Below are 25,549 nucleotides of genomic sequence, written 5' to 3'. Positions count from 1 at the left end.
GATGGATGGACTTTTTTTAGCGTCCACACTCCTTACCAGAAGGTGGCGGTAATGAACAACATAAGGTGCTTGCCAACCGCCAATAAAATACAAGAAGAAGAAGAAGAAAAGGAAGAAGCTTCAGGCTTCGGCAGGTCACACGGTCCTGTGCGGTAGTTTTTTCGTCTTACATCGCTGCATCTTCTTGTTTTCTTCATTTTCTGGGTTTGTATTCGCGTCGAAGAAAGGAACAAGAAAGGCCGCCAAGATGCCGCGTATCATGATAAAAGGAGGCGTTTGGCGCAACACGGAGGTACGTGCTTACTTCCATGCCTAGCTTGGTTAACTTGATGCTAACTGCTAGTCGTAAATACATACAGTATATACCTACATGGATCACTTAGCAAGAATATTGGTGAAAAGTTAATGAAAGTAATCTCTTATAATATTATTATTGGTTTATGTGGGCACATTTAGCAATGAATATCGGGGATATTTGTTATATGTAGCAATGTTACAAACCCCATATTTTAGGGATGACAAAATCTGAACGAGCGTGCGCGCGCTGCAGTGGAGTCCGCGCGGACGTCATTAAAAAAACATTTTTGTCCTATAATCTCGGGTATATTTTCATTGATATACATATTTCTTGGGTAGATTACGTTGTTTTCAATTTCGTATCGGATTTATATTGTGTTGGACCACATCAAGTCAAGTTAGTGTTTGGAAAATTAAGTTCAATATCATGGACCGGGGCTATGGAAGAGGATAAAGGCCATATGGAATATGAATTATCTTTAAAATCTACCTGATGACGGAATTTCATTAAAATTGAATGCTCCGAAATATTTTTTGAGCTCGGAAATACTCCATGTTGCGTTCAATTTAAGCGAGGGTCATAAAAAGTTTGGATTGTTGAAATGAGGCCGCTAACCAAAGCTCTTGGATGCTATGTCTGTCTCCATGTTTTGTTTTGTTTTTTTATAATATGAATAATAGTATTTTGTAGTAATACCAAAACATTGAACATTAGCAAAATAATTTACAATACTCTTTATAAAGGAGTACACCTTCACAAATGATTAAGTGTTTTTAAAGTAATTTATTGACTCTCCCTAGTATGTGTGGGACCTACATAGCAACAAGCACTATCACTGTTGCTAGGGAGCCATATATCCAGTGGCCAAAGTGAAAGACTAACTTCACCATGGTAAACAAGTATAGTACTCCCATGAGCAGGGAAGTCCGTCAACAGCGACTGAGCCAAGTTCTGGTCCGATTTTGGTGCTAGGGAAAGTAGTTCCGGCTCGTTGCTGGGGACTGTTAAGTCAAGATTTTGGCCTCTCAAAAACAATATGCGTTCAAAAACACAATACATTTGATTTGCATCACAAAAATGAAAAAATCAGAAGACATAATTTCTTGGTCATAGATTAAATTAATAGAGTTTAGATGTAATTGCCATACAGCATGGACCATTCACACAAACATAGACAAAATATTACAAAGTATGACTTCAGTCTAAGTATTTCAAAATGGAGAGCTACTTTTCAATCACCCTGTACATTGTTAGATGTTGCTAAAAGTTTAGTGTGCATCACGGCTAATGAAACAGGAAATGGGATGGCATTTCTTGCCTGCTGTTTTTGACATCACAAAAGGTAACTCATGAGAAATATAAATGATCTGATGTTGGTATTCCAGGATGAAATCCTCAAAGCAGCGGTGATGAAATATGGGAAAAACCAATGGTCCCGAATCGCCTCTTTGCTCCACCGCAAGTCTGCCAAACAGTGCAAAGCCCGATGGTGCGTTTTTGTTGCTCCCGACACTTCTTCTCTCATCTTTTGAGTATTTTGTTTATGTTTACATTCTGCTGTTGTCTTGGTGTCTTCTTGCAGGTACGAGTGGCTGGACCCCAGCATCAAGAAGACGGAGTGGTCCAGAGAGGAGGAGGAGAAGCTGCTTCATCTGGCCAAGTTGATGCCCACACAGTGGAGAACCATCGCGCCCATCATCGGACGCACTGCAGCCCAGTGCTTGGAGCACTATGAATATCTCCTGTATGTTGATGGACCGGCACTCCGCAACACCAGCAAACCAGCAAGCTTTAATCTTTGTGTTGTTTGTCTTGTTAGGGACAAGGCGGCTCAACGAGACAACGAGGAGGAAGTGGGAGAGGACCCCAGGAAGTTAAAACCGGGGGAGATTGACCCGAATCCTGAGACTAAACCTGCCAGGCCCGACCCCGTGGACATGGATGAAGGTTGTTGTTGTTTTTCTTTCGTTTGTAGAAAAAGGTTTTTCTTAACTGCTGATGATCCAGCAAGTCATTTTGGTTCGGTTTGCTGGTTCTTGCAGTGGTTTCTTGTGTTTTTAAGTTTAAATAAATTACGTGTGTAGACGAGTTGGAGATGCTGTCTGAAGCCAGAGCTCGACTGGCCAACACACAGGGCAAGAAGGCGAAGAGGAAGGCCAGAGAGAAACAGCTGGAGGAAGCCAGGTCACATTCTTTTTCATATCCGTATTTTTCTGTCATTTGCCGACATTCACGCCACTGTACCACTGAGGCATGGATCCAGGCTCGATGTCTTACTTTCTTGTGCAGGCGTTTGGCGGCGCTGCAGAAGCGCAGAGAGCTGAGAGCGGCCGGAATCGGCCTTTCCAAGAAGAGGAAGAAGAAGAGAGGCGTGGACTACAATGCTGAAATACCATTTGAAAAGAAACCTGCTCCAGTAATTCTCCTTTATTATTAATATTTATCACACTGTTAGCTTTATTGTTATAGTTCAAACACAATTTCTATAGAGCACTGACAATGTACATACATACAACACAGTGATAGATGAGAAGTGAAATGAAGGATATAGGATTTACACAAAGTGTGCCATAATTTTTGAAACAAAAGTAGGCAGGTGAATAATTTCTTCTATAATATAATAATATTCTTCCGCACAACGATCTAAGATTTTCCTTAACTAGAACTGTGCCTGTGGTCTTCCATTTCTTCACTATGTTCCTCAGAGCGGAACCTGACAGCTGAAATCTCTGACCTAGCTTTTGTAGCTTCTCAATTATTTTCTGTCACGCCCCTCTTAAGGGACAGAATTTTTTTTGTGTGCCCCCCGTCGATTTGAAATACTAGAGAAAGTGATATTTATTAATTTATCTCTACTGTACAGACTGAACTTAAAAATGAAAACAGGAAAATGTAACACAATGGAGAGCATACAAGCATATTCAAAAGTCAAATTGCATGTTGAGTACTTTAAATTTGTACATGTTGGTAGGTCTGCATTGAAATGAAAGCCTCCAAAAAACGTTGTTCCAATAATTAATGTTAAAGGTATTGAAATCAAGGGTGCCCAAATTTATGCACATGCCTACTTTTGTTTAAATAATTGCACACTTACTGTAAATCGTCTAAACTTCATTTCCATTCTCATCTATCTGCGATACGATATATTTGACTGAAATGGCTGATCCCAATAACCAATGATTTATTAAGGAAAATTGGCAGGGGTGCATTTTCATGCCACTGTGCATGCATTCATACACACTGCCATATTTACATACTGTATATACTGACATGCATTTCCTTCCAGGGCTTTTACGACACCAGCATGGAGCAGTACGACCCTCTGCAACCAAACTTCAAGCGTCTGAGACAACAACACTTGGACGGGGAACTGCGCAAGTCAGTCGTCACACAGAGTCGCAAAGTCAGCCCCGCCGGCCTCTCGCTCTGCTCACCATGTTGTCTCTTTTTTTGCAGCGAACGTGAGGAGAGGGATCGCAAGAAGGACAAGCAGAAGATCAAGAAGAAGAAAGAAAGCGACCTGCCCTCCGCCATCCTGCAGACCAGCGGCGTGGCCGAGTTCACCAAGAAGCGGTCCAAACTGGTCCTTCCCGCGCCACAGGTAACCCATGCAGAAACACGGAACGACTTTTTCACGATGCCGATGGTTTCATTTGCTCTCACTGATGCCTCAACTCTCCTGGCAGATCAGCGATGCTGAGCTAGAAGAAGTGGTGAAGATGGGTGTCGCCAGCGAGGTCGCACGCCAAGCCGCAGAGGAGAGCGAAAGCGCAAACTCCGCTTCCTCAACCCTCCTGTCCGAATACAGCATCACCAACACCATGACAACGGGCCTGCGCACGCCTCGCACCCCTGCTGCCCAGGACAGGATACTGCAGGTAAGCCATTGATTAGATCGGGGGTTGGGGAAGGGTTTGGCTAGGAGAATTTATATGCATTTATTCTTTTTAATAATGTGTGGTCCAGCTTTAATGCACACGAAGTGGTGATGTCTTTAGTGTCCCTCCTGAGCTGCAACAACTTGTGTCACGGATTGTTAAATCTGTCATACCTATTATTTTACACAGCTCAAATATGACCCCCAATCCCCTACCCTTGCGTTGGCTTGTTCACCCGCTAATAGGGAACGTCAGCTGGGTTTAGACCAGGGGTCTCACACACGGCCCCCGGGCCAAATGTGGCCCGCAGGACACTAGTTTGAGGCCCCCGCCTTGATATGAAAGTTTAATGTTAGTGCGGCCCGCGCAAGTTTAATATGGATGCTGTATGGTATCATGTACCCAGAAAAAATTATTACGTTTGATTCATGTTCATGTTAAAGGTTAAATAACTGTTAATAGTTATCCTCCCTATCCATGTGGAAGTGGTAAGTTTTTGGCTATTTAAGTTTAAAGGAAATAACTTGAAGGCTACCGTTTAGGTCGCTCGCTCTCTAGTTTGCGAGTTAGCATGTGTCTCAAGATCCTGCAGTTGCGCAATATGTTGTAAATAAAAAAAGGAATATTTTATCAGAGCTTTTCTTGTAGAAAATCGAAACCAAAGCAAAGTTTATTCATTTTTCTGTTTTTAATAAATGCGGGTTTTTTTTGGAAAACCTGATGCGGCCCAGTCTCGCCCAAACCCTAGCTCCAGTGGCCTCCAAGTAAACTGAGGTTGAGACAGTCATGAGAAAGGCACAATCTCGTATAGCGTCGCTGGGACTACTTCCCGTTTCTGTGAGCGCTCTGCTGTGAGACATACCATATTAGTTACGAATCGCAGGCGTCACCACGTCACACACCATTCTTACTCCTGGTGTCAAAAGAACTACACACAGCAACACAATAGGTGGGTAAAACAGACAATACACTACCAACGTATAATGCAGAATATTACAGCAAAGCACTATAAAAAAGCAAAAAAAAAAAAAGATAGAGAGAGCCAGACTCTAATTTAGGACTGCATTTCATGCAGGAATGTATGATTGAATCAAGTCTTTTATTTCTGTCTGGCACCATTAAAACCTAAAAAAATGGAGAAATCATGTATACTTACCTACACGCTTACTCTTTATTTTCCAGGAAGCCCAGAATCTGATGGCTCTGACCAACATCGACACACCCCTGAAGGGCGGCCTCAACACACCCTTGCATGAGAGCGACTTCAGTGGTGTGACACCTCAACGCCAACAGGTCCAAACGCCCAACACAGTGCTGAGCACCCCCTTCAGGTAACCTGCTGCACATGCACCTTCACAGCACAAGACGCACAAACATGTCGCATACTTAATGTGCATGTTCGACTCTCATCACCTGCAGAACTCCTGGGCCTGCTCAAGGTTCAGAGGGCATGACCCCTCAAGCAGGCGGAGCAATGACCCCACGAGGAGGGGCGACCCCCAGTTTGACCCCGGGACGCACACCACTGAGGGACAAACTGAACATCAACAGCGAGGAGCAGCTGGCAGACCCGTCATACGCCAAGCAAGTGGTGAGCAAACGTGCACATTCGTTGGCGGCTTGTGCACACGAGGCATAGCAACTGACTTTGTTTACTAACCATAGCAACGAGAGAGCCTGCAGCAGCTGAGACAAGGCCTGATGTCACTTCCTGTGCCCAAAAACGACTTTGAGATCGTCCTGCCTGAAAATGCAGAGAAGGAACTGGAGGAGACGGAGATGGAGGTCGGCTTTGTTGAGGACGCGGCCGACGTAGAGTCACGCAAGCAGGTACTATATTATACTACTATATCGGGTAATTGTAGTGTAAAGGTGACTGTAGGGGTGTTACTTAATTTTAGAGAGCTCTGATCATGTTAAATTGTAATTAGAAAGTGGTAAACAAGTCTTATTTTCTCTTATGTGTACTATATTGGGTAATTGGAGTGTAAAGGAGACTATAGGGGTGTTATTTAATGTCACATGGGCTTTAATATACCATTTAAGGAATCCTATGTTGTGGAAAAAATTACTTTCACCATAACGAAAAGAGTAAATGTCCTATTTGAAAGTTTTGATCATGTTTGCTTTCCAGGCCCAGCGAGATGCCGAGAGGGAGAAGGAGTTGAAGCTGCGACACACTGCTGTACAGAGGAGCCTCCCTCGACCTACTGAGGTAACACACACACACACACACACACACACACACTGTTAAGGAGCCCATCCATTGACCCACCATGTGTGCACAGGTGAACGAGTCCGTCCTCCGGCCCTCCTCCATGGAGCCGCTGTCCGACCTGCAGGTTGCGGAGGAACTCATCAAACAGGAAATGATTACCATGATGCACTTTGATTGTCTGCACCACCCGTCTGCCAACGCTGTCAGCCAACCGCAGCGAGGCAAGACCAGAGGCCCCGCCTCCGCATCCAACAACGCCCTGCACATCGCTTATCTGGATGCTCACAATTACCAGCCTGTCAGCACCGAGGACATGGAAAAGGTGACGCTTTAAAATGAAAAAGCTGGAAAAATGTGTTCTAAATGTGTGAGGTGTTGACAGGCCAAGGCCATACTGGCAGCAGAGATGGAGGTGGTGAAGGCGGGCATGGGTCATGGTGACCTCAGCATGGAGGCTTACTGTCAGGTGTGGGAGGAATGCTACGGCCAGGTGAGCATCACCACACACAAGTTAGGGCGCCAGCGTACAAAATGAAAGACATTGTGTTGTCTTCTGCAGGTGTTGTACCTGCCCGGGCAGAACCGATACACCCGAGCCAACCTGGCATCCAAGAAGGACCGTATCGAGAGCTTGGAGAAGAAACTAGACGTAATACAACACAAGACCGACGCACGTTATTAGCATCGCAGCTCACCGTTGTGACTTGGTGCGTGTCTTGTCGTCTACAGGTGAACCGCGGCCACATGACAGCGGAGGCTCGAAAAGCTGCCAAACTGGAGAAGAAACTCAAAATCCTGCTGGGGGGCTTTCAGTCCAGAGCGCTGGGTCTCCTGAAGCAGCACAATGAACTGTGGGAACAGGTAAGCTTTGCTCTCACTTCCGACTTGTATAACATTTATTTTATTATAGTGAAAGAATATTAAAGACTGACTCAATCATGTTGTACTTGTTTTGTCCACTAGGTGGAGCAGGCAGCCACAGAGCTGCAGACCTTCAGTCAGCTGAAGAAGCAAGAAGATACTGCAATTCCCAGAAGACTTGAGGTCAGTCGCTCAGCTGCACAGGATTGCTCGAAGAGGAAGTCGTTTCCATCTCATGTCTTTTTTTTTTTTTTTTTTTTTTTTAGGCCTTGCGGGAAGATGTGGAGCGTCAGATGGAGCGAGAACGAGAACTCCAGCAGCGATATGGTGAAATAGTCATGGAGAGAGATGCCCTGGCTAGCAGCGCTCAGAAGTACTGAGTTGGCCATCATTTCAGATACGTGGAGGCAACATCAAATAGATTGTGTTTTTGTCATGGAGATCAATAAAGTTTATTTGATCAATGCAAACTGTTGTAAGAAGTAACTCTCAGTGAGTGGACGTGAGGCTGCATCTTCATGGAGGAAGATATCCAGGTGAGAAAACCACGCACTCGCGGGCAGAACATGTGAAGTCCACACAGATTCCAACCCAGGTCTTCCCCATCTGCTGACTGTGTGACCAACAAGTTAACCACTCCCTCATCGTGCGGCCGACTTGTAAGTCATGACGAATCAAAATATCTGAAAGAGTTTTGTTCATATTTTGTCATGTCATGTTATCGAAATCTTGATAGGGATATCCCGAACGGAAAGCTTTCTAGTTCTTGCAGAATTTGCACCTATTCAGCTGTATTTGTTTGGATTTTACGCTTCGAAAATGCTCTCTTTTAATATACTCCACCCACAGACTTGCCTCCAGGCACTTCCGGTGTTGTGCCGCTTGCACTGCGTTGACTTCTTTCCTCCACCAGATGTCGCTAATGCTTCACTGAAGTACCAAAGCTCCCAATTTGAAGGCAAGACTCAAAGCTTCATGAGGCTTCACCTCTACAAATAAAGCAAAAACAAATAACATATATATTATTCATACTCAAACATCAAATCATAACGTCATGTGTCAGCTTTGATCCGTCTGTAACGATTGTATCATAGTACGAGTAAGCACCGTCTCAAGCGGCTCCTCACTGCTGCTGCCATCCGGTGGCCAACACGAGTATTGCAGCTTTGCATCTACAGGTGGCTCTTCCTTTGCTTACGGTGAATGAACACATTGATTAGCTCTAACAATTATTTCCATATAAGTTCCCACATACACCAAAACTGGAAAAAAATACATATTTTTACTCATTACAGTAAAACAGCATGCCTGACCGTGTCACCTAAACCCCGCAATCACTCTGGATCCGTCTCTGCAGTCGCCGTGGACCGATGGGTTTGCCACCAAAGTGCCTCTCAAAACAGGTAAATCTGGCAAATTAATACAAAAGACCAAAAGGGAACTATAACTATTCTTATTTCACAAACAAGTGACCAAAAGACAGTGGTTTTATTATGCTAAACACAGGAACAGCTAAACCATTAGCTAACTGAAAACTAGCTAACAGTAGCAAAAGCTTTTGGGTGAGCACAGCTACCATACAGTTTATTAGTCTTAAATGTCACACCAAAAGGTAATATTTGTTATGTGTAAACAGAATCCAAGTCATTAGTTAATCTATTTAAACGTTTACTTACCTACTGATGCAAAAATATTCATCATTGCTAACTTCTTCCGTCGTGGAGTCTAAAAAATGTCCTTAAAGGGGAAGTGCACTTTTTTTGGATGTTGCCCATGATTAATTTTCGGCTGAAAATAATTTTATCTCCAAAAGGGGGCGCTGCAAAAAAAATTTGGGAACCACTAGGTGGTGTCCTGCATTGTTTTATGAATTTTTATGAATTCTTTCTGTCAAGTCTCTGCGGTCCACAGGAGCAGCTGCCACACAGCACCAATGTGAGTACACTTGGTACACACACACTCATGCAAACCGGCCTTATTACCTCCTCCAGATTGGCTTTTGAAATGCCCAGATGCCTGTGACCTCGCAGCTCCCCATAAATGCAGACTTATTGTGATTAAAGCATGATTGGCAGTGCTGGTTATTAAGTCTAATCTTGGCCACATATGTGGTGTGGTGGGCAGAGGGCAGGTTGCGGTGGGTGCCAGCCGGATGCCACACAGAGGCTAATTCACTATGACATGCAATCAGTGCACGGTGACACACATCTCACTTCCCCTCAATAAACTACATGCTGCACACACTTTACAGTAACACACGGGAGAAGGTTCACCTTCAGCAGGACACACAAATCCACTTCCACTGTACTCTAACTCAATGAAGCCATTGACTAAACTTTGCTTTTTTTCTTTATTTTTTTCGTAATGAAAATGTTTTTTCTGTTTTTTGTAGCGTTTGCGTGGTTTTCTCCAGGTATTCCGGTTTCCTCCCACATTCCAAAAACATGCTAGGTTAATTAGCGACTCCAAATTGGTATGAAAAAGGTACGAATGTGAGTGTGAATGGTTGTTTGTCTATATGTGCCCTGTGATTGGCTGGCCACCAGTCCAGGGTGTACCCCGCCTCTCGCCCCAAGACAGCTGGGATAGGCTCCAGCATTAGTGGTGGGCAAAACCGTTCCTTTCAGTGAACCGGTTCATTTCGGTCAATTGGTCGTTGACCCGGTCACCCGTTTGACCAGGGTTCAATTCCACCCTCGGCCATCTCTGTGTGGAGTTTGCGTGTGCATGCGTGGGTTTTCTCCGGGTACTCAGGTTTCCGCCCACATTCCAAAAACATGCTAGGTTAATTAGCGACTCCAAATTGTCCATAGGTATGAATGTGAGTGTGAATGGTTGTTTGTCTATATGTGGCCTGTGATTGGCTGGCCACCAGTCCAGGGTGTACCCCGCCTCTCGCCAGAAGTTAGCTGGGATAGTCTCCAGCATTAGTGGTGGACAAAACAGTTCCGGTTCATTTCGGTCAATTGGTCGTTAGCCTGTGATCTCCCCCTGTGTGTAGACCCGGTCACCCGTGTGACCAGGGTTCAATTCCACCCTCGGCCATCTCTGTGTGGAGTTTGCGTGTGCATGCATGGGTTTTCTCCGGGTACTCCGGTTTCCGCCCACATTCCAAAAACATGCTAGGTTAATTAGCGACTCCAAATTATCCATAGGTATGAATGTGAGTGTGAATGGTTGTTTGTCTATATGTGGCCTGTGATTGGCTGGCCACCAGTCCAGGGTGTACCCCGCCTCTCGCCCCAAGACAGCTGGGATAGGCTCCAGCACCCCACCGCGACCCTTGTGAGGATAAGCGGTAGAAAATGAATGATGACATCAAAAAAGTCAACCTGTCGGCAGCTGAAAGTTTGATGCCGGCTCTACTGCGGTGTGGGGTGTGTGTGTGCGGGAGGGGGGACTCGCAGTACATTATAAACATTACACATGCTGTCGAAAATAACGGTGTATAATGACTATATCTGCAATATTCCATTATTGGCGACATGCTGACAAACAGAAACTGGCAGGTGGATTGATCTAACTGTAATAATCCATCTGATTTATATTTGGGAATTCCCAAAGATGCCGACATGCTGTATAAGAACTCGCAACAAGGTGACATTACAGGCAAGCTATTGAGATGACCACGTTGGCATTTGGTTGTGTGATGGTAACCTATTGGCATGCTAATGTAAATGTCCTTGCATTTTTTTTCTAGTCCATGAATAACTCAAGAGGAAGTGTTGTAGGGAATTCCATCGGAAAATTGTATGATTGTTGACAGGGCTGACCCCTGAGCTCTCGCTATGTTGCACCATAACTCACAATTAACAAAGACATTAGAGCTTCCTGAGAGACCTGTCCAGCATGATTTCCTTCTCTGGCAGCCCTGGGATCGTTAGCACGGCCCCCTGGACCGGAGCCCAGTTCTACGATTCGGCTGGAGAGAAAGCCTTTGTGACAGAGGAGGTGTGGATTAAGAACATGCCCTTCGCACATGTTTCAGATATGGCTATGATAATAACTCTATTTCTTATTGCCCATGATGCCACAGCTGCTCCCAGCAAATCAAGATGATACAAGATGATACAGAGGCTTAAGAACTTTGATTGATACTCATGTAACAAGGGGGGCACCAGGGTGTTCTGGTGCACAATAACACCAGCAGATACCTCCAGATACACGCCTCTCACAGTCAGGAAGGAAGAAGACCCACCAACTCATACAATCATTCATTTTCATTCATTAATTTTCTACCGCTTTTCGTCACGAGGGGTGCTGGAGCCTATCCCAGCTGTCTTCGGGCGAGAGGCGGGATACACCCTGGACTGGTTGCCAGCCAATCACAGGGCACATACAGACAAACAACCATTCACACTCACATTCATACCTATGGACAATTTGGAGTCGCTAATTAACCTAGCATGTTTTTGGAATGTGAGAGGAAATCGGACTACCTGGAGAAAACCAGAAGGTGGGATTGAACTTGGGTCTCCTATAGCTGTCTCTGCGCGCTAACCACTCGACCACCGATAACTACAAATATCAACTCCTAAACAGACTGTTTTGGAAATCCAAGAAAATACAGCAGGAATAGGTGCAGATTCTGGAAGACCTACAAAGCTTACCGTGTAGCTGCTCTATAGGAGTCCACAACTCAATACAAAGGTCTGAAAAATGAGCGTAATAGGTCCCCCTTAATGTGGTCATGTCTGGAACCAATTATTCATTCATTTATTTTCTACCAGCCAATCACAGGGCACATATAGACAAACAACCATTCACACTCACATTCATACCTATGGACAATTTGAAGTCGCTAATTAACCTAGCATGTTTTTGGAATGTGGGAGATACCCGGAGAAAACCCACACATGCACGAGGGGAGAACATGCAAACTCCACACAGAGATGGCCGAGTGTGGAATCGAACTCTGGTCTCCCAGCTGTGAGGCCTGCGCGCTAACCACTTGGTGAAAAAATTGAATAAGCATGCAAAATGTACGAGTTTTTGAACAGCATATTATTTTTACAAAAAAATACTCGGCTGCACGGCGGTCGAGTGGTTAGCGCGCAGATCTCACAGCTAGGAAACCAGGGTTCAATTCCACCCTCGGCTATGTGGAGTTTGCTTGTTCTCCCCGTGCATGCGTGGGGTTTTTTTTGCCGGGTACTCCGGTTTCTTCCCACATTCCAAAAACATGCTAGGTTAATTAGCGACTCCAAATTGTCCATAGGTATGAATGTGAGTGTGAATGGTTGTTTGTCTATATGTGCACTGTGATTGGCTGGCGACCAGTCTTTTGCCCGAAGACAGCTGGGGTAGGCTCCAGCACCCCTGCAACTGTTGATAAGCGGTAGAAAATGAATGAATGAATGAATGAATGAATAATTGCCTTTATATATTAAAAGCACACAAATAGTTCCACCTTAATTTGTGATCTTCCAGCTAACGTTCCCCCTGTGGTGGTTCTCCACATGTACCAGAACTCATTTCAGTGATGTTCCCTAATGGTAGGCACATTTACTGTCAATTAGAAGATGATACCAAATGAAAGAGTAAATGTTCTTTTTCCTTTTCCAGTTTTCTCTCCGTCTATCTATCTCGTTCCCTCCCTTCCTCTCTGTCTTATTATCCGTGGCCTTGGCTCAAGTGGCTCGCTGCCAGAACCAGCAGAGTGACTTTGGCTTTGCCTGCCAAGGTGCGTTAGCTTGGTCCTGCCGAGCCCATCACTAATGTGCCAGCACTGGCGAGGGCACGGCGGATGGGGCAGCACGGCTGCTGCCCACAACCCAGATACAGATCCCGAGAGAGTGCACACTGGGTGAAGGTGTTAATGCTTTCAGATCTGGTTAAGCACACAATGACAGCTCTGTTGCCCGGGTGAATGAAAGAAGGCGGGGTTGGGGGTGGGGGGGGGGGGGTTACTGTTGTCCTTTCTACAACTTTGCATCCAACACATATATACATAAAATATATTTAATACAATCAATACATGAATACACATGTATTGGAGATGGCATTTGTACAGCCATTTTTAACGTTTTCTTCAATTATTCTGCTATATGAGTAACACAGATTGGGGGGGTTAAAGACCGCTTCCCGCGAGGGTTGCTTGCCTAGAGGTGTAACGCCACTGTTTTGAGCGGCTTTGTCTCCCTGGATTATTCTGTTACGCTCGGGGTGTTGGTGGACTCCATATGCAAAGAAAAGGTTCAGAGAAAACTATGGTAATGGTTTTATCAAATTTTAATCAAATTTATGCTTTTAATATTTTTTTTATTTTATTTATAAATTTTTGTTCACTTCCTGCTTTCCTAATATAGTTGAATTTTTTTTTCCAATTATTTTTAATTTTATTTTTTTAATTTTATTTTTTTTCATTTTTCAATGTTTTATTTTGCTTTGCATTGTTTGACTTCCTTACTCAATCCATTCCATAGTTTGATTCCACATACTGAAATGCTATGGCTTTTTAACGTAGTCCTAGCATAGAAGTGTTTCAAATGTACTTCTACCCTGAGATCATATTTTTCCTCTCTTGTAGAGAAGTACTGGATGACATTTTTAGCTAATTGCTTATTTTTAGCCTTATGCATTATTTTAGCTGTTTGAAGATGAACTATATCAGCAAGTTGAAGTACTTGTGTTTATAGAAATACAGAGTTAGTATGTTCCCTGTAGGCGGCATTATGAATTATCCTTACTGACCATTTTTGCAGTACATTTAGCGAGTGTACATTGCTTTTGTAGTTATTAGCCCATAATTAATATTGAAAAAATTCTGGCCACCTTATGTTATATATTTGTATGATTTTAGTTTTACTTAAGTTCAAGGACAATCTATTATCATCAAAAGTAAGGTCTGAAATTTGGTAGGAGGAGGTCAGGGTCCACTGGGCAGTAGAGAAAACACTCCAAAAAGTTGTAGGTGCAACTACAAAGAAAAAAAAAAAGTAGATTGTGGTGCTGAATGAGAGCGAGAACGTACCAAAAATGGAGCTGCAATGACGCTGTTGTCATGGTAAACATAAGAATAATGCAGCATTGCTCACCTGTCAGCACTTACTGAGTGTCATTGCAATGTGAATGTCTGTAGGCATCTTCCATTGGATATTACCACAAGGAATTGGGTATTATTTAGGAAATAAAAATGTCTGCGTGCTTGCATGCTCCTGCATATTGACAGGCGTTTCAGACTCTTACAGCTTTATTGTGTAATTATACTGTATTTTAACATCAGCGTGTTGCCAAAAATGTGTCTGTCTGCCATGTGTGTCATGTACTCCGCCGGTCACAGGTGAGTGTCATACGTGATGATCATTATTGGCATACACCTGCTCCGCTCCCGCAATTAACTTTGCCAGTGCAAATGAGCTTTATTGCATCACGGAGGCCGAGCCTCCTCCCTAACAGATAAGACGACGTTCATCTGCTGGATGTAATTAAGGTAATGGGAGATGGAGGGTGGAACGGAGTGAGCAAAAGCCAAGGATATGAAGGGGATGTTTTGGGTGGAAAAATAGGGAAGAGAGGGTTGAGAGGATTTTGCAAAAGAATGGAAAAAAGAGTGGAAATTCAGTGTTAAACAAAAGTATTATACAGCTCTCATTTTAAGAAATTTGGCTTTCAGAGGGCTGCACGGTGGATGAGTGTTTATCGTGCAGACCTCACAGCTAGGAGACCTGAGTTCAATCCCACTCTCGGCCATCTCAGTGTGGAGTTTGCATATTTTTCTCCAAGTACTCCGGTTTCCTCCCACATTCCAAAAACATGCTAGGTTAATTAGCGGCTCCAAATTATCCATAGGTATGAATGTGAGTGTGAATGGTTGTTTGTCTATATGTGCCCTGTGATTGGCTGGTAGAAAATAAATGAATGAATAATTGGTTCCAGACATGACCACATTAAAGGGGATCTATTATGCTAATTTTTCAGACCTTTGTATTGAGTTGTGAACTCCTATAGAGCAGCTACACAGTAAGCTTTCTAGTTCTTCCAGAATCTGCACCTATTCCTGTTGTATTTCCTTGGATTTCCAAAACAGTCTGTTTAGGAGTTGATATTTGTAGTTATCGGTGGTCGAGTGGTTAGCGCGCAGAGACAGCTATAGGAGACCCGAGTTCAATCCCACCCTCGGCCATCTCCCCGTGTGCGTAGACCCGGTCAGCCGTGTCGAGTCAGTCCGTTCACTCATGTTCATGTTCGTTCCGACTCAACAGCGCAAAAACACGTGATGACGTATTATGACAGCCCCTCGGATACTCCGTAAAATTGTCCATAAGTATGAATGTGAGTGTGAATGGTTGTTTGTCTATATGTGCCCTGTGATTGGCTGGCCACCAAGTCCAGGTTTTACCCCCCCCCACCTCTTGCCCCGAAGACAGCTGGGATAGACTCCAGCACTAATTGAAGTCAAAGTCAACATCATGAGACAATTTGACGCTCTCTTGTCTCCCACGTAAAATTGAGTGCTGCAGTGAAATGCGTCCAAGCGGAAACAGCGATTTGGCAGAACTAATTTTAGGCTCCAACCCCCCCCCCCCCCCCCCCCCCCCCCCCCCCCCCCCACACACACACACCCTGGTAGTGCTAGAAAATGAATGAATGAATGGCTTTCAGGGCTCTCTTAACCAAAAAGGTTCCCGATCCTGAATCCCGATGGATTTTTTCCAAATACATTTACTACCCTCAAATGGCCCCAGAAGGGCGGAAACCAGAAACCAGATGTAAACAGAGAACAACCAATGAATATTCACCTGAAATCTCAAGTGTAGAACCTGCCTTTGTACTATTCAGTTGTGGGAAGTATACACTTGCCATTTATGTTCTTGGGTATTAATACACCACAACATGTACAATGTACGTATACCACCAGGTGGTGTTCTCATTCTTTGTCTCATTTCAGACGTTTCACATCTACTTTTTTTTTTTTATTATTATTATCCCATAGCTCCTTAGTCTCAGCCATTGTCTCCACATTTCTTCTATAAACATATTTTTTTTTCTAGTTTGTCAGCCTCCACTGAGTTTAATCACAATAGCCACCATGTGACTGATTGTGTGGTGAATGAGCTGTTTATTGGATGCAAGGCAAACAAATTGGAGTTAGACGTGTTCCCCGACTTGTCTAATGAGCGCCAGGGTGATGTATAGAAGTCTCCGTGTCTGCTCGCTCCTTTCTCAGCGTGGACCAAACCCAAAACAAGCTTTGGCGTTCTGCCAGGGCAATCTCGGTAATTCAGATGCACAAACCAGGAACCCAAGTGTGTGTCTGCGCCAAAGACGGAGAAACACTTTTTTTTTAAATACTTTGCATCTATGCAGATGCAGGTAAAATATCTATTTTAATTTCCCTTTATTGGTGAATTACCTGGGCCTTGAACCATAGTACAGTAAACCTCGGATATATCGGACTCGGATATATCGGAAATTCGCTCACAACGGACAGATAAAAAAGAACCAATTTTTCTGTAATGCATTTCCAATAAAAATTCATTGCATATATCGGATTTTTTATAACGGATTTCGCCTATTTCGGACAAAATCTCCAGTCCCGATCCAATGCATTTCCATTAAATTTCCCTCGGATGGCCGCATCGTGGCGCTCCGATTCGTCGAATCGTGACAGGCCGCTATACGACGTCATTTGCAGCGTTTGCAGCGTTGCCTGCGCGTCCAGGAAACATAGTCAAGGAAGTGCCTTTTTATAACGGATAAAATCCGATTTACGCATATACCGGACATCCATCCATCCATTTTCCTCCGCTTATCCGGGTCCGAGTCGCGGGGGCAGCAGTCTTAGAAGGGAAGCCCAGACTTCCCGGTCCCCGGCCACCTCCTCCAGCTCCACCGGGAGGACACCAAGGCGTTCCCAGATATAAATCCGATATATGCGTAAAACGGACATTTTCCGGTATACGCATATAACGGATTTCGCTTATATCGGACAAAACCAGTGGGAACAATTGAATCCGATATATCCGAGGTTTACTGTACACAGAAAGTTCAAGTACTTGAAGGAGTAGATGTAGATGTCAGGGGTCGGAAACCTATGGTTTTGCTTCCAAAGAAACACATCTGGAATAGGTGCAGATTCTGGAAGATCAAAAGATCTCATAAAGAGACACAACAGGAGTCCATTTGTGTACCTGAACGCACCGTAGTGCAGATGGCTATAAATATGATTCCACTCCAACGGATATCACCTTCAAAATTTTCTCCAGTTTCTTCCAACGAAAAGACGCTGGTGTTCTAGTTTTGGTATTCGTGACCATAAAATAGATTTGGGTCAGGTAAGGTCAGGGGTCGGAAACCTATGGTTTGCGAGCCATGCACGGCTCTTTTGATGTCTCGCATGATTTGTATTTATTATTTTTGTCAACTTTGTTTATGCCGACATTTTAAAGGGGATCTATTATGCTATTATTGGTCACAGTCCCAAGGGCTCCTAAGGGCTCCCGAGGACTTCCCGACAGCTGCCGATACCCACTTTCTAATTTTGTTGGTGACACACGAGAACGTGATCTTTCCCTTTTGTAAATTACTTTGAACCATAGTACACCGAAAGTTCAAGTACTTGAAGGAGTAGATGTAGTACTCTTACCACATACGTATCTTGGTTCGTTGAAACTGGCTGGGCGAGTTTAGTCACAACCGAATCGTTTTAGATGCAAAACCTGTGATTACAGGACGATGTTTATCAAAAGAGACACAACAGGAGTCCATTTGTGTACCTGAACGCACCGTAGTGCAGATGACTAAAAATATGATTCCACTCCAACGGATATTACCTTAAAATTTTTCTCCAGTTTCTTCCTACGAAAAGACGCCGGTGTTCTAGTTTTGGTATTCGTGACCATAAAATAGATTTGGGTCAGTTAAGGTCAGGGGTCGGGAACCTATGGTTTGCGAGCCATGTACGGTTCTTTTGATATCTTCATCTGGCTCTCACAGGATTTTTATTTATTATTTTTTTTAAACTTTGTTTTGGCCGACATTTTAAAGGGGATCTATTATGCTCATTTTCAGCCTTTTATTATTGAGTTGTAGACTTCTATAGAGCAACTACACATAATAACCTGCACAAAAAGCTTTCTACATCTTCCAGAATCTGCACCTATTCCAGATGTGTTTCTTTGGAATCAAAACGGTCTGTTTTAATTTATTCCACCCACGGCCCGCCTCCATGCATAACCACTCCACTGTGATTGGTTACAGTCCCAATTGCTCCCGAGGACTTCCCGACAGATGCCGATACCCACTTTCTAATTTTCTTGGTGACACACGAGAACATGATCTTTCCCTTTTGTAAATTACTTGGGCCTTGAACCATAGTACACAGAAAGTTCAAGTACTTGAAGGAGTAGATGTAGATGTCAGGGGTCGGAAACCTATGGTTTGCGAGCCATGCACGGCTCTTTTGATGTCTCGCATGATTTGTATTTATTATTTTTTTCTACTTTGTTTTTGCCGACATTTTAAAGGGGATCTATTATGCTCATTTTCAGCCTTTTATTATTGAGTTGTCGACTTCTATAGAGCAACTACACATAATAACCTGCACAAAAAGCTTTCTACATCTTCCAGAATCTGCACCTATTCCAGATGTGTTTCTTTGGAATCAAAACGGTCTGTTTTAATTTATTCCACCCACGGCCCGCCTCCATGCATAACCACTCCACTGTGATTGGTTACAGTCCCAATTGCTCCCGAGGACTTCCCGACAGCTGCCGATACCCACTTTCTAATTTTCTTGGTAACACACGAGAACATGATCTTTCCCTTTTGTAAATTACTTGGGCCTTGAACCATAGTACACAGAAAGTTCAAGTACTTGAAGGAGTAGATGTAGTTCTCTTACCACATATCTTGGTTCGTTGAAACTGGCTGGGCGGGTTCAGTCACAACCGAATGGATCGTGTTAGACGCAAAACCTGTGATTGGTCACAGTCCCAAGAGCTCCCGAGGACTTCCCGACAGCTGCCGATACCCACTTTCTAGTTTTGTTGGTGACACACGAGAATGTGATCTTGTGACAGACATCCCTACTGCACGCTTAAAAAAAACATAAACTGATTAAAACTATGGTATGCAAAATTGAAGTAGTTAATGATAAACAAACCTAACCTTGCGCTGTTGCTGTGCATTTATCATTAATTAAATATACTTTTTTACCTGCACTTGGTCCTGCTCGCTGCATCCTGGGGTCGCATCGCAACACCGCTATGGCTAATCTTGACACGGTACGTAGATCGTGCGGATTAAATATCGCCAGATGCGGTGAGGGTGTGTGATCCAAAATGGCTGAATAAACAGTACTTATTAATACCACAACATTCAACATACCAGAAGGTAATATACAACAATTTGACAAGAGTCAAGAAATTTTGGTACACAAACTGAAGCGTTGAAAACCAAGGTATGACTGTACGTTTAAAAGCCAGGCAGACGATGACGACCTGGTCATGTCATGTATAGAAGTTGTCCATTATTTTTGTATTTATCGTTGTAAATGTGACCGTAAATGTTAAAGATAGCGCAGTTTGCCCCAAAGGTGCCCCGTCTGTGTTGTGTGTTGCTATTTAAGAGCACAGACTTAGTATTCAAGTGCCGTGCTACAGGATGCTCGCCCTCATAAAAGCTCAGCCTGACAAACGTGAGTTGCGTGTTTTTCTGATTTATTAGAGGAGCCCTCCGTTCTTGTTCTCCTTCTCCCCCTCTTAATCTTCCATTATTGTCTCTCCCTCCCTTTCTCCCCCCCGTCCTTTTCGCTAGGCATCTGCATTGTGTGTGTATGTGTGTGTGTATTTCCATCGTTGTCGCCGCCTCTGTCGTTGTGTATGCATGAACACAAACATGACAAAGTGTGTGAGCATGTGCAAGGATGTCACATGCCCTTAATGACAAACTGTCTGTGATCTCACATTTCTGCCGGTGATGGAACGCGATGCATGGCTTTGGTTGCCATTAATGGAGGCGCGTTATCTCCACTCACACATCAGCGTGACTCTATGACTGATTTGATGCACCTTTGTCTTGTTTTCTCTTTTTAAGGGGGCTGCGCTTTCTCATTAGCATGCTGTCTTTACCAACCGCATCCACCGCTGTCTATGACCGATCATAAGTGTGCGTTTGGGCATTTTTGTGTGCACTTTTTTTTCTTTATTTTGAACATGAAAAACATCCAAAGATCAACAAACCAACCAAAATCAATACAAATAAAAATACCTATGTATATATAAACGTGCACATGTTCAAAAAGGGGTGGGAAGAAGTCAAGACTTATCTAGTCCCACCCCCCTAACCACCAAAAAACATATATTATTCCTTGTCTACACAGAATAAAAACCCCACATCACCCAGCTTGAGGCACCCAACCACGTGCCAAAAGCAACTAGTTCATTAGTACTCATCCTATTGTACATCATCCAGTCCAAAAGAAAGAACGAAACCACTCCAACTAAACAGTCACCACACCAGTCATCACAGGCTAACATGGATATAAAAACATCACTGTTATGGTATTCTTTCATTCATTCATTCATTTTCTACTGCTTGCCCTGTTGTTTATGTTTTTGTAAAACGGACATATTTCATACACACTGTTGTGATTAATCATGATTAATTATTTGATTTATATGATTAGACAATTTGACAGTCATGTGACAGCCGTATAAATTAAGCGATGATAAATTCATTCATTCATTCATTTTCTACCGCTTATCCTCACAAGGGTCGCGGGGGGTGCTGGAGCCTATCCCAGCTGTCTTCGGGCCAGAGGCAGGGTACACCCTGGACTGGTGGCCAGCCAATCACAGGGCACATATAGACAAACAACCATTCACACTCACATTCATACCTATGGACAATTTGGAGTCGCTAATTAACCTAGCATGTTTTTGGAATGTGGGAGGAAACCGGAGTACCCGGAGAAAACCCACGCATGCACGGAGAGAACATGCAAACTCCACACAGAGATGGCCAAGGGTGGGATTGAACTCGGGTCTCCTAGCTGTGAGGCCTGCGCGCTAACCACTCGGTGAAAAAATGGAATAAACAAGTTTTTTAAACAAGTTTTCGGACAGCATATTATTATTTATATATATAATATAATTTAAGTTTTATTTTTGTTTTTAGTTGTATTTTATATAGCGCTATAGTGCAAAAACTGAGTTTTCGGTTAGTGTGCAGACCTCACAGCTAGGAGACCAGTGTTCAATTCCACCCTCGTTCTCCACCCGCATTGAACCCTGGTCTCCTAGCTGTGAGGTCTCTGCGCTAACCACTCGACGGCCGTGCAGCCCGGCATTCTTTCAGTGAGATAGAAAAATAAAAGCATGTGAGAGAAAAAAAGAAGAATATTCTTTAAAATACTTCAAATTAAATTAAATAATCACACTTGAGTCTTACTACTTGCTACTACTATTATTTTTTTTTAATAAATAAGTTAAAAATATATATATTAGGAAAGCAGGAAGTGAACAAAGGTAACAGTTACTGATTGTAAAAGTACCAGATGGAGGGGTAGGATTTAATAAGCTTTGCTTCTTCCTACTCCTTTCGGACATGTGGAACTGTGAACTGATTATGGGATTCAATTGTAATCTGATGCATGATGGCTAACACATTTGTTAGCTGTCATTGAACAGTTGTGATGCAAACGGTCTCGTTGATATGATCTGTTAAATTACAAGCAGTCAGTAAAGTATAAAATTCTCCTATTTGACGAGTGTTGCCCTTTCAGGGATATATGAATTCAATAAGTGCTCCAATATAAAGCTTCTTATATGATTGTATAATTGTGTGTGCTCATCACAAGGAGTGCGCGGACACACTTTTATAGACTCTTCTTCCTTGGGATATAATCTCTCATAACTCTACTTGTTATAATCTTGCAAAAAAAAAGATGAAAAGGTCAAGTCTGAAAGGTGAATAAGGAAGGATTGAAAGGACTGTGGAAGGAAACAATAGTGAAGTGGAAGTGGGAAAAGGAGCAGTGTGGATGTGTGCGTTTCCATCTTTCGCCACTAGTCTCTGCTGTTGGATTAAGGATGAAACTTTTCCAATCCCAGACAGTATAAAGTACATGCAAATAATCATTTCTCTATTTCTTGGACACTGGCGGTTTTAGGGGAAGTATTGAATTGTTGACTAAGTAGGATACGGTGACTGCTGGTAAAACAAATAAGGTAATGGTTTTATTTCATTTGAACATGCATCAGATTACAATTGAATGCATCCCATAATCAGTTCCCAGTTCCACATGTCCAAAAGGAGTAGGAAGAAGCAAAGCTTATTAAATCCTACCCCTCCATCTGGTACTTTTACAATCAGTAACTGTTACATTTGTTCACTTCCTGCTTTCCAAAAAAAAATTTTTTTTGATTAATTTTTATTGATTTTATTTTTATTTTATTTTTAGTCACATACCGAAATACGAGGTGATATGACCATATAATGATATAATGGGTACCATAGTAAGTGTCAATATACATCATGACTGGTTCAAGGGACATTGAGGTGGACAAGGTGATACCATTACTGACATGTGGGGGGGGCACACATTGGCTGATACATTCATTCTTGTTAATTGTTATTACAAAATTATTTCTTATTGGCTGCACGGCGCCGAGTGGTTAGCATGCAGGCCTCACAGCTCGGAGACCAGGGTTCAATTCCACCCTCAGCCATTTCTGTGTGGAGTTTGCATGTTCTCCCCGTGCATGCGTGGGTTTTCTCCGGGTACTCCGGTTTCCTCCCACATTCCAAAAACATGCTAGGTTAATTAGCGCTATATAAAATACAACTAAAAACAAAAATAAAACTTAAATTATATTAGGAAAGCAGGAAGTGAACAAATTGTCCATAGGTATGAATGTGAGTGTGAATGGTTGTTTGTCTATATGTGCCCTGTGATTGGCTGGCCACCAGTCCAGGGTGTACCCCGCCTCTCGCCCGCCCGAAGACAGCTGGGATAGGCTCCAGCACTTCATAATTGAAGTCAAAGTCAACATCATGAGACAATTTGACCGGAACCGACCAAAGCAACACAAAATATACGCTCTCTTGTCTCCCACGTAAAATTGTGTGCTGCAGTGAAATGCGTCCAAGCGGAAACAACGATTTGGCTGAACTAATTTTCCGCACTACAGAGTTTTGCACAAATTGGCCCCCGACTGGGGGGTGGCTGGCTAGTGGCCAAGGGTGGCCTGGGCCATACCTGGTCATTGAAGGGACACTTGGTGGTAGGATTCCCCACTTATGTGTACCTTGTTTTTGTTTTTATTTGTATGGCAACCCTAACAACAACTGACTCCAGAGTTAAAACATTTAACATAATACGTTTTGTTCTCTGTGGACTTTTCCCTGTCAGGGGTCGTACAGCTAGTCAATCGCATGGATGCTTTTGTTTTTTTACGCCGATTGTCCTGGCAGGGAATCAAACCCATTCCCTCTGCCGTGAAAGGCAGATTTAGCATAATACATACTAGATTGTTAAATAATAATACATTTTCCTCTACTTTAGTATATTTAGTATACTCTATGCAGCTTATCCTGACTGGGGTTGTAGGGCATGCTGGAGCCTATCCCAGCTGACTTTGGGCGAGAGGCGGGGTACACCCTGGACTGGTGGGCAGCCAATCACAGGGCACATATAGACAAGCTCTACTGTAAATCTTTAAAATGCAAATGTACATTTGTTGTAATGTCAAAATTAGCATTAGCATTAGCATACATTTGTAATATTATACAGAGATATGAAACACACTAGCGCACAGACCTCACAGCTAGGAGACCAGGGTTCAATCCCACCCTCGGTCATCTCTGTGTGGAGTTCTCCCCGTGCATGCGTGGGTTTTCTCCGGGTACTCCGGTTTCCTCCCACATTCCAAAAACATGCTAGGTTAATTAGCGACTCCAAATTGTCCATAGGTATGAATGTGAGTGTGAATGGTTGTTTGTCTATATGTGCCCTGTGATTGGCTGGCCACCAGTCCAGGGTGTACCCCCACCTCTTGCCCAAAGACAGCTGGGATAGGCTCCAGCACCACCCCCCACCCCCCCCTCTGCGACCCTTGTGAGGACAAGTGGTCGAAAATGAATGAATGTAATTGGAATCATACAGAAAATACATTTAGAATACAGTTCAATTGAATATAATTATTATTACCATTATTATTTTTCTGCATGGTGGTCGTGTGGTTAGCGCGCAGACCTCACAGCTAGGAGACCAGGGTTCAATTCCACCCTCGGCCATATCTGTGTGGAGTTTGCATGTTCTCCCCATGCATGCGATAACCCGCCTCTCACCCAAAGACAGCTGGGATAGGCTCCAGCGACCCCCTTCGACCCTCGTGAGAATAAGCGGTAGAAAATTAATGAATGTTACATTATTTTTCAAATCAATAATTGAGTGCACAAGTTTGAAATATTTTGGATTTTATTGAACACAACATTTTCATAGAAAATGAATGAATGAATTAATGCTATCTTTTTCTTTGCATTGTGCCTTTTTGCTCTGTTTTTCCCATTTCTGCTGTTTTTAGTGGTTAAAATGAGCCCACACCCCAATGGTTTCATGCATTTCGGATCGTTAATTCCAATTTACTATGCTGCGAAAAAATAAAAACTAACCTTAAGAAGTATAAATTGTGTAACCATTTAATGACATGCAGAGATAAGGATGACTATCCACCATGATTGTATATAAAAGATATATAACAAAAAAATTCAATACTCCAATTCTGCTTTATCAAACTCCATCAACTCTTCTTTTCTTGTTTTTGAGTCCTGGTGGGTCCTTTCATTGTGTCGCGTTCCTTTCCCACAGTGTTGTGGATAAATGGGTTATCAGAGATTAGCAGCAGGGATAAAGTGTTGTGATACGGGTGCTGACAGCAGTGAATATTAAGAAGCGCATTACAATCTTGTTTTAAGGGCAGCATTAGCATGAAATACAACACATTTCCCCAGCCTTGTGCACACATGACGCAATTCAGTTCACTCTGTGATTGGCCGGAAAGCCGATCAGGGATGTTAACGCCCCTCGTTAACATAATTTAACTGAGATTAATTGAGATATATCAGTTTGGAAAAGTTTTTTTAAGCCATTTCTAAAGCTTTGGGACTCTAGCATACTACAGTGAGAGCCACAAATGGCGAGAATAATATTGAACAGTGTTGAACCTTCCAAGGAGTGCTGAGCCAACCAAAAATTACTCCAAGAGCGCAGTGACAAATCATCCAAGAGGTCACAAAAGACCCCACAACAACATCCAAAGAAGTGCAGGCCTCACTTGGCTCGGTTAA

The 25,549-nt window shown here is 43.2% G+C and overlaps 1 protein-coding gene and 1 long non-coding RNA gene across 5 annotated transcripts; one reads left to right on the top strand and one right to left on the bottom strand.

Moving 5' to 3' along the window:
- The first annotated feature begins 67 nt into the window (after positions 1-67).
- On the top strand, positions 68-7,725 carry cdc5l (CDC5 cell division cycle 5-like (S. pombe)). Its single transcript, XM_058063565.1, has 19 exons — positions 68-292; positions 1,684-1,787; positions 1,881-2,042; positions 2,118-2,245; positions 2,383-2,482; positions 2,588-2,714; positions 3,585-3,676; positions 3,755-3,899; positions 3,985-4,176; positions 5,359-5,507; positions 5,596-5,767; positions 5,842-6,006; positions 6,311-6,391; positions 6,465-6,716; positions 6,777-6,884; positions 6,954-7,043; positions 7,124-7,255; positions 7,358-7,438; positions 7,522-7,725. Exons 1-19 carry the CDS (start codon positions 248-250, stop codon positions 7,633-7,635), a joined length of 2,439 nt encoding a protein of 812 aa, XP_057919548.1. The 5' UTR covers positions 68-247; the 3' UTR covers positions 7,636-7,725.
- On the bottom strand, positions 7,589-8,973 carry LOC131110530 (uncharacterized). Of its 4 annotated transcripts, none has more exons than XR_009120907.1 (4): positions 8,932-8,973; positions 8,363-8,664; positions 8,103-8,244; positions 7,589-7,938 (listed from the first exon to the last, which is right to left on the bottom strand). It is a non-coding gene; the product is annotated as an uncharacterized LOC131110530 (long non-coding RNA). The 4 variants fall into 4 exon arrangements; XR_009120905.1 differs by having other exon boundaries at positions 7,589-8,244; positions 8,363-8,448; positions 8,577-8,664; XR_009120906.1 differs by having other exon boundaries at positions 7,589-8,244; positions 8,363-8,443; positions 8,577-8,664.
- Positions 8,974-25,549: the final 16,576 nt, after the last annotated feature.

Source organism: Doryrhamphus excisus, chromosome 2, assembly GCF_030265055.1.
Source record: "Doryrhamphus excisus isolate RoL2022-K1 chromosome 2, RoL_Dexc_1.0, whole genome shotgun sequence".
Lineage (NCBI taxonomy): Eukaryota > Metazoa > Chordata > Actinopteri > Syngnathiformes > Syngnathidae > Doryrhamphus > Doryrhamphus excisus.
This window is presented reverse-complemented; position numbering and strand designations above follow the sequence as displayed.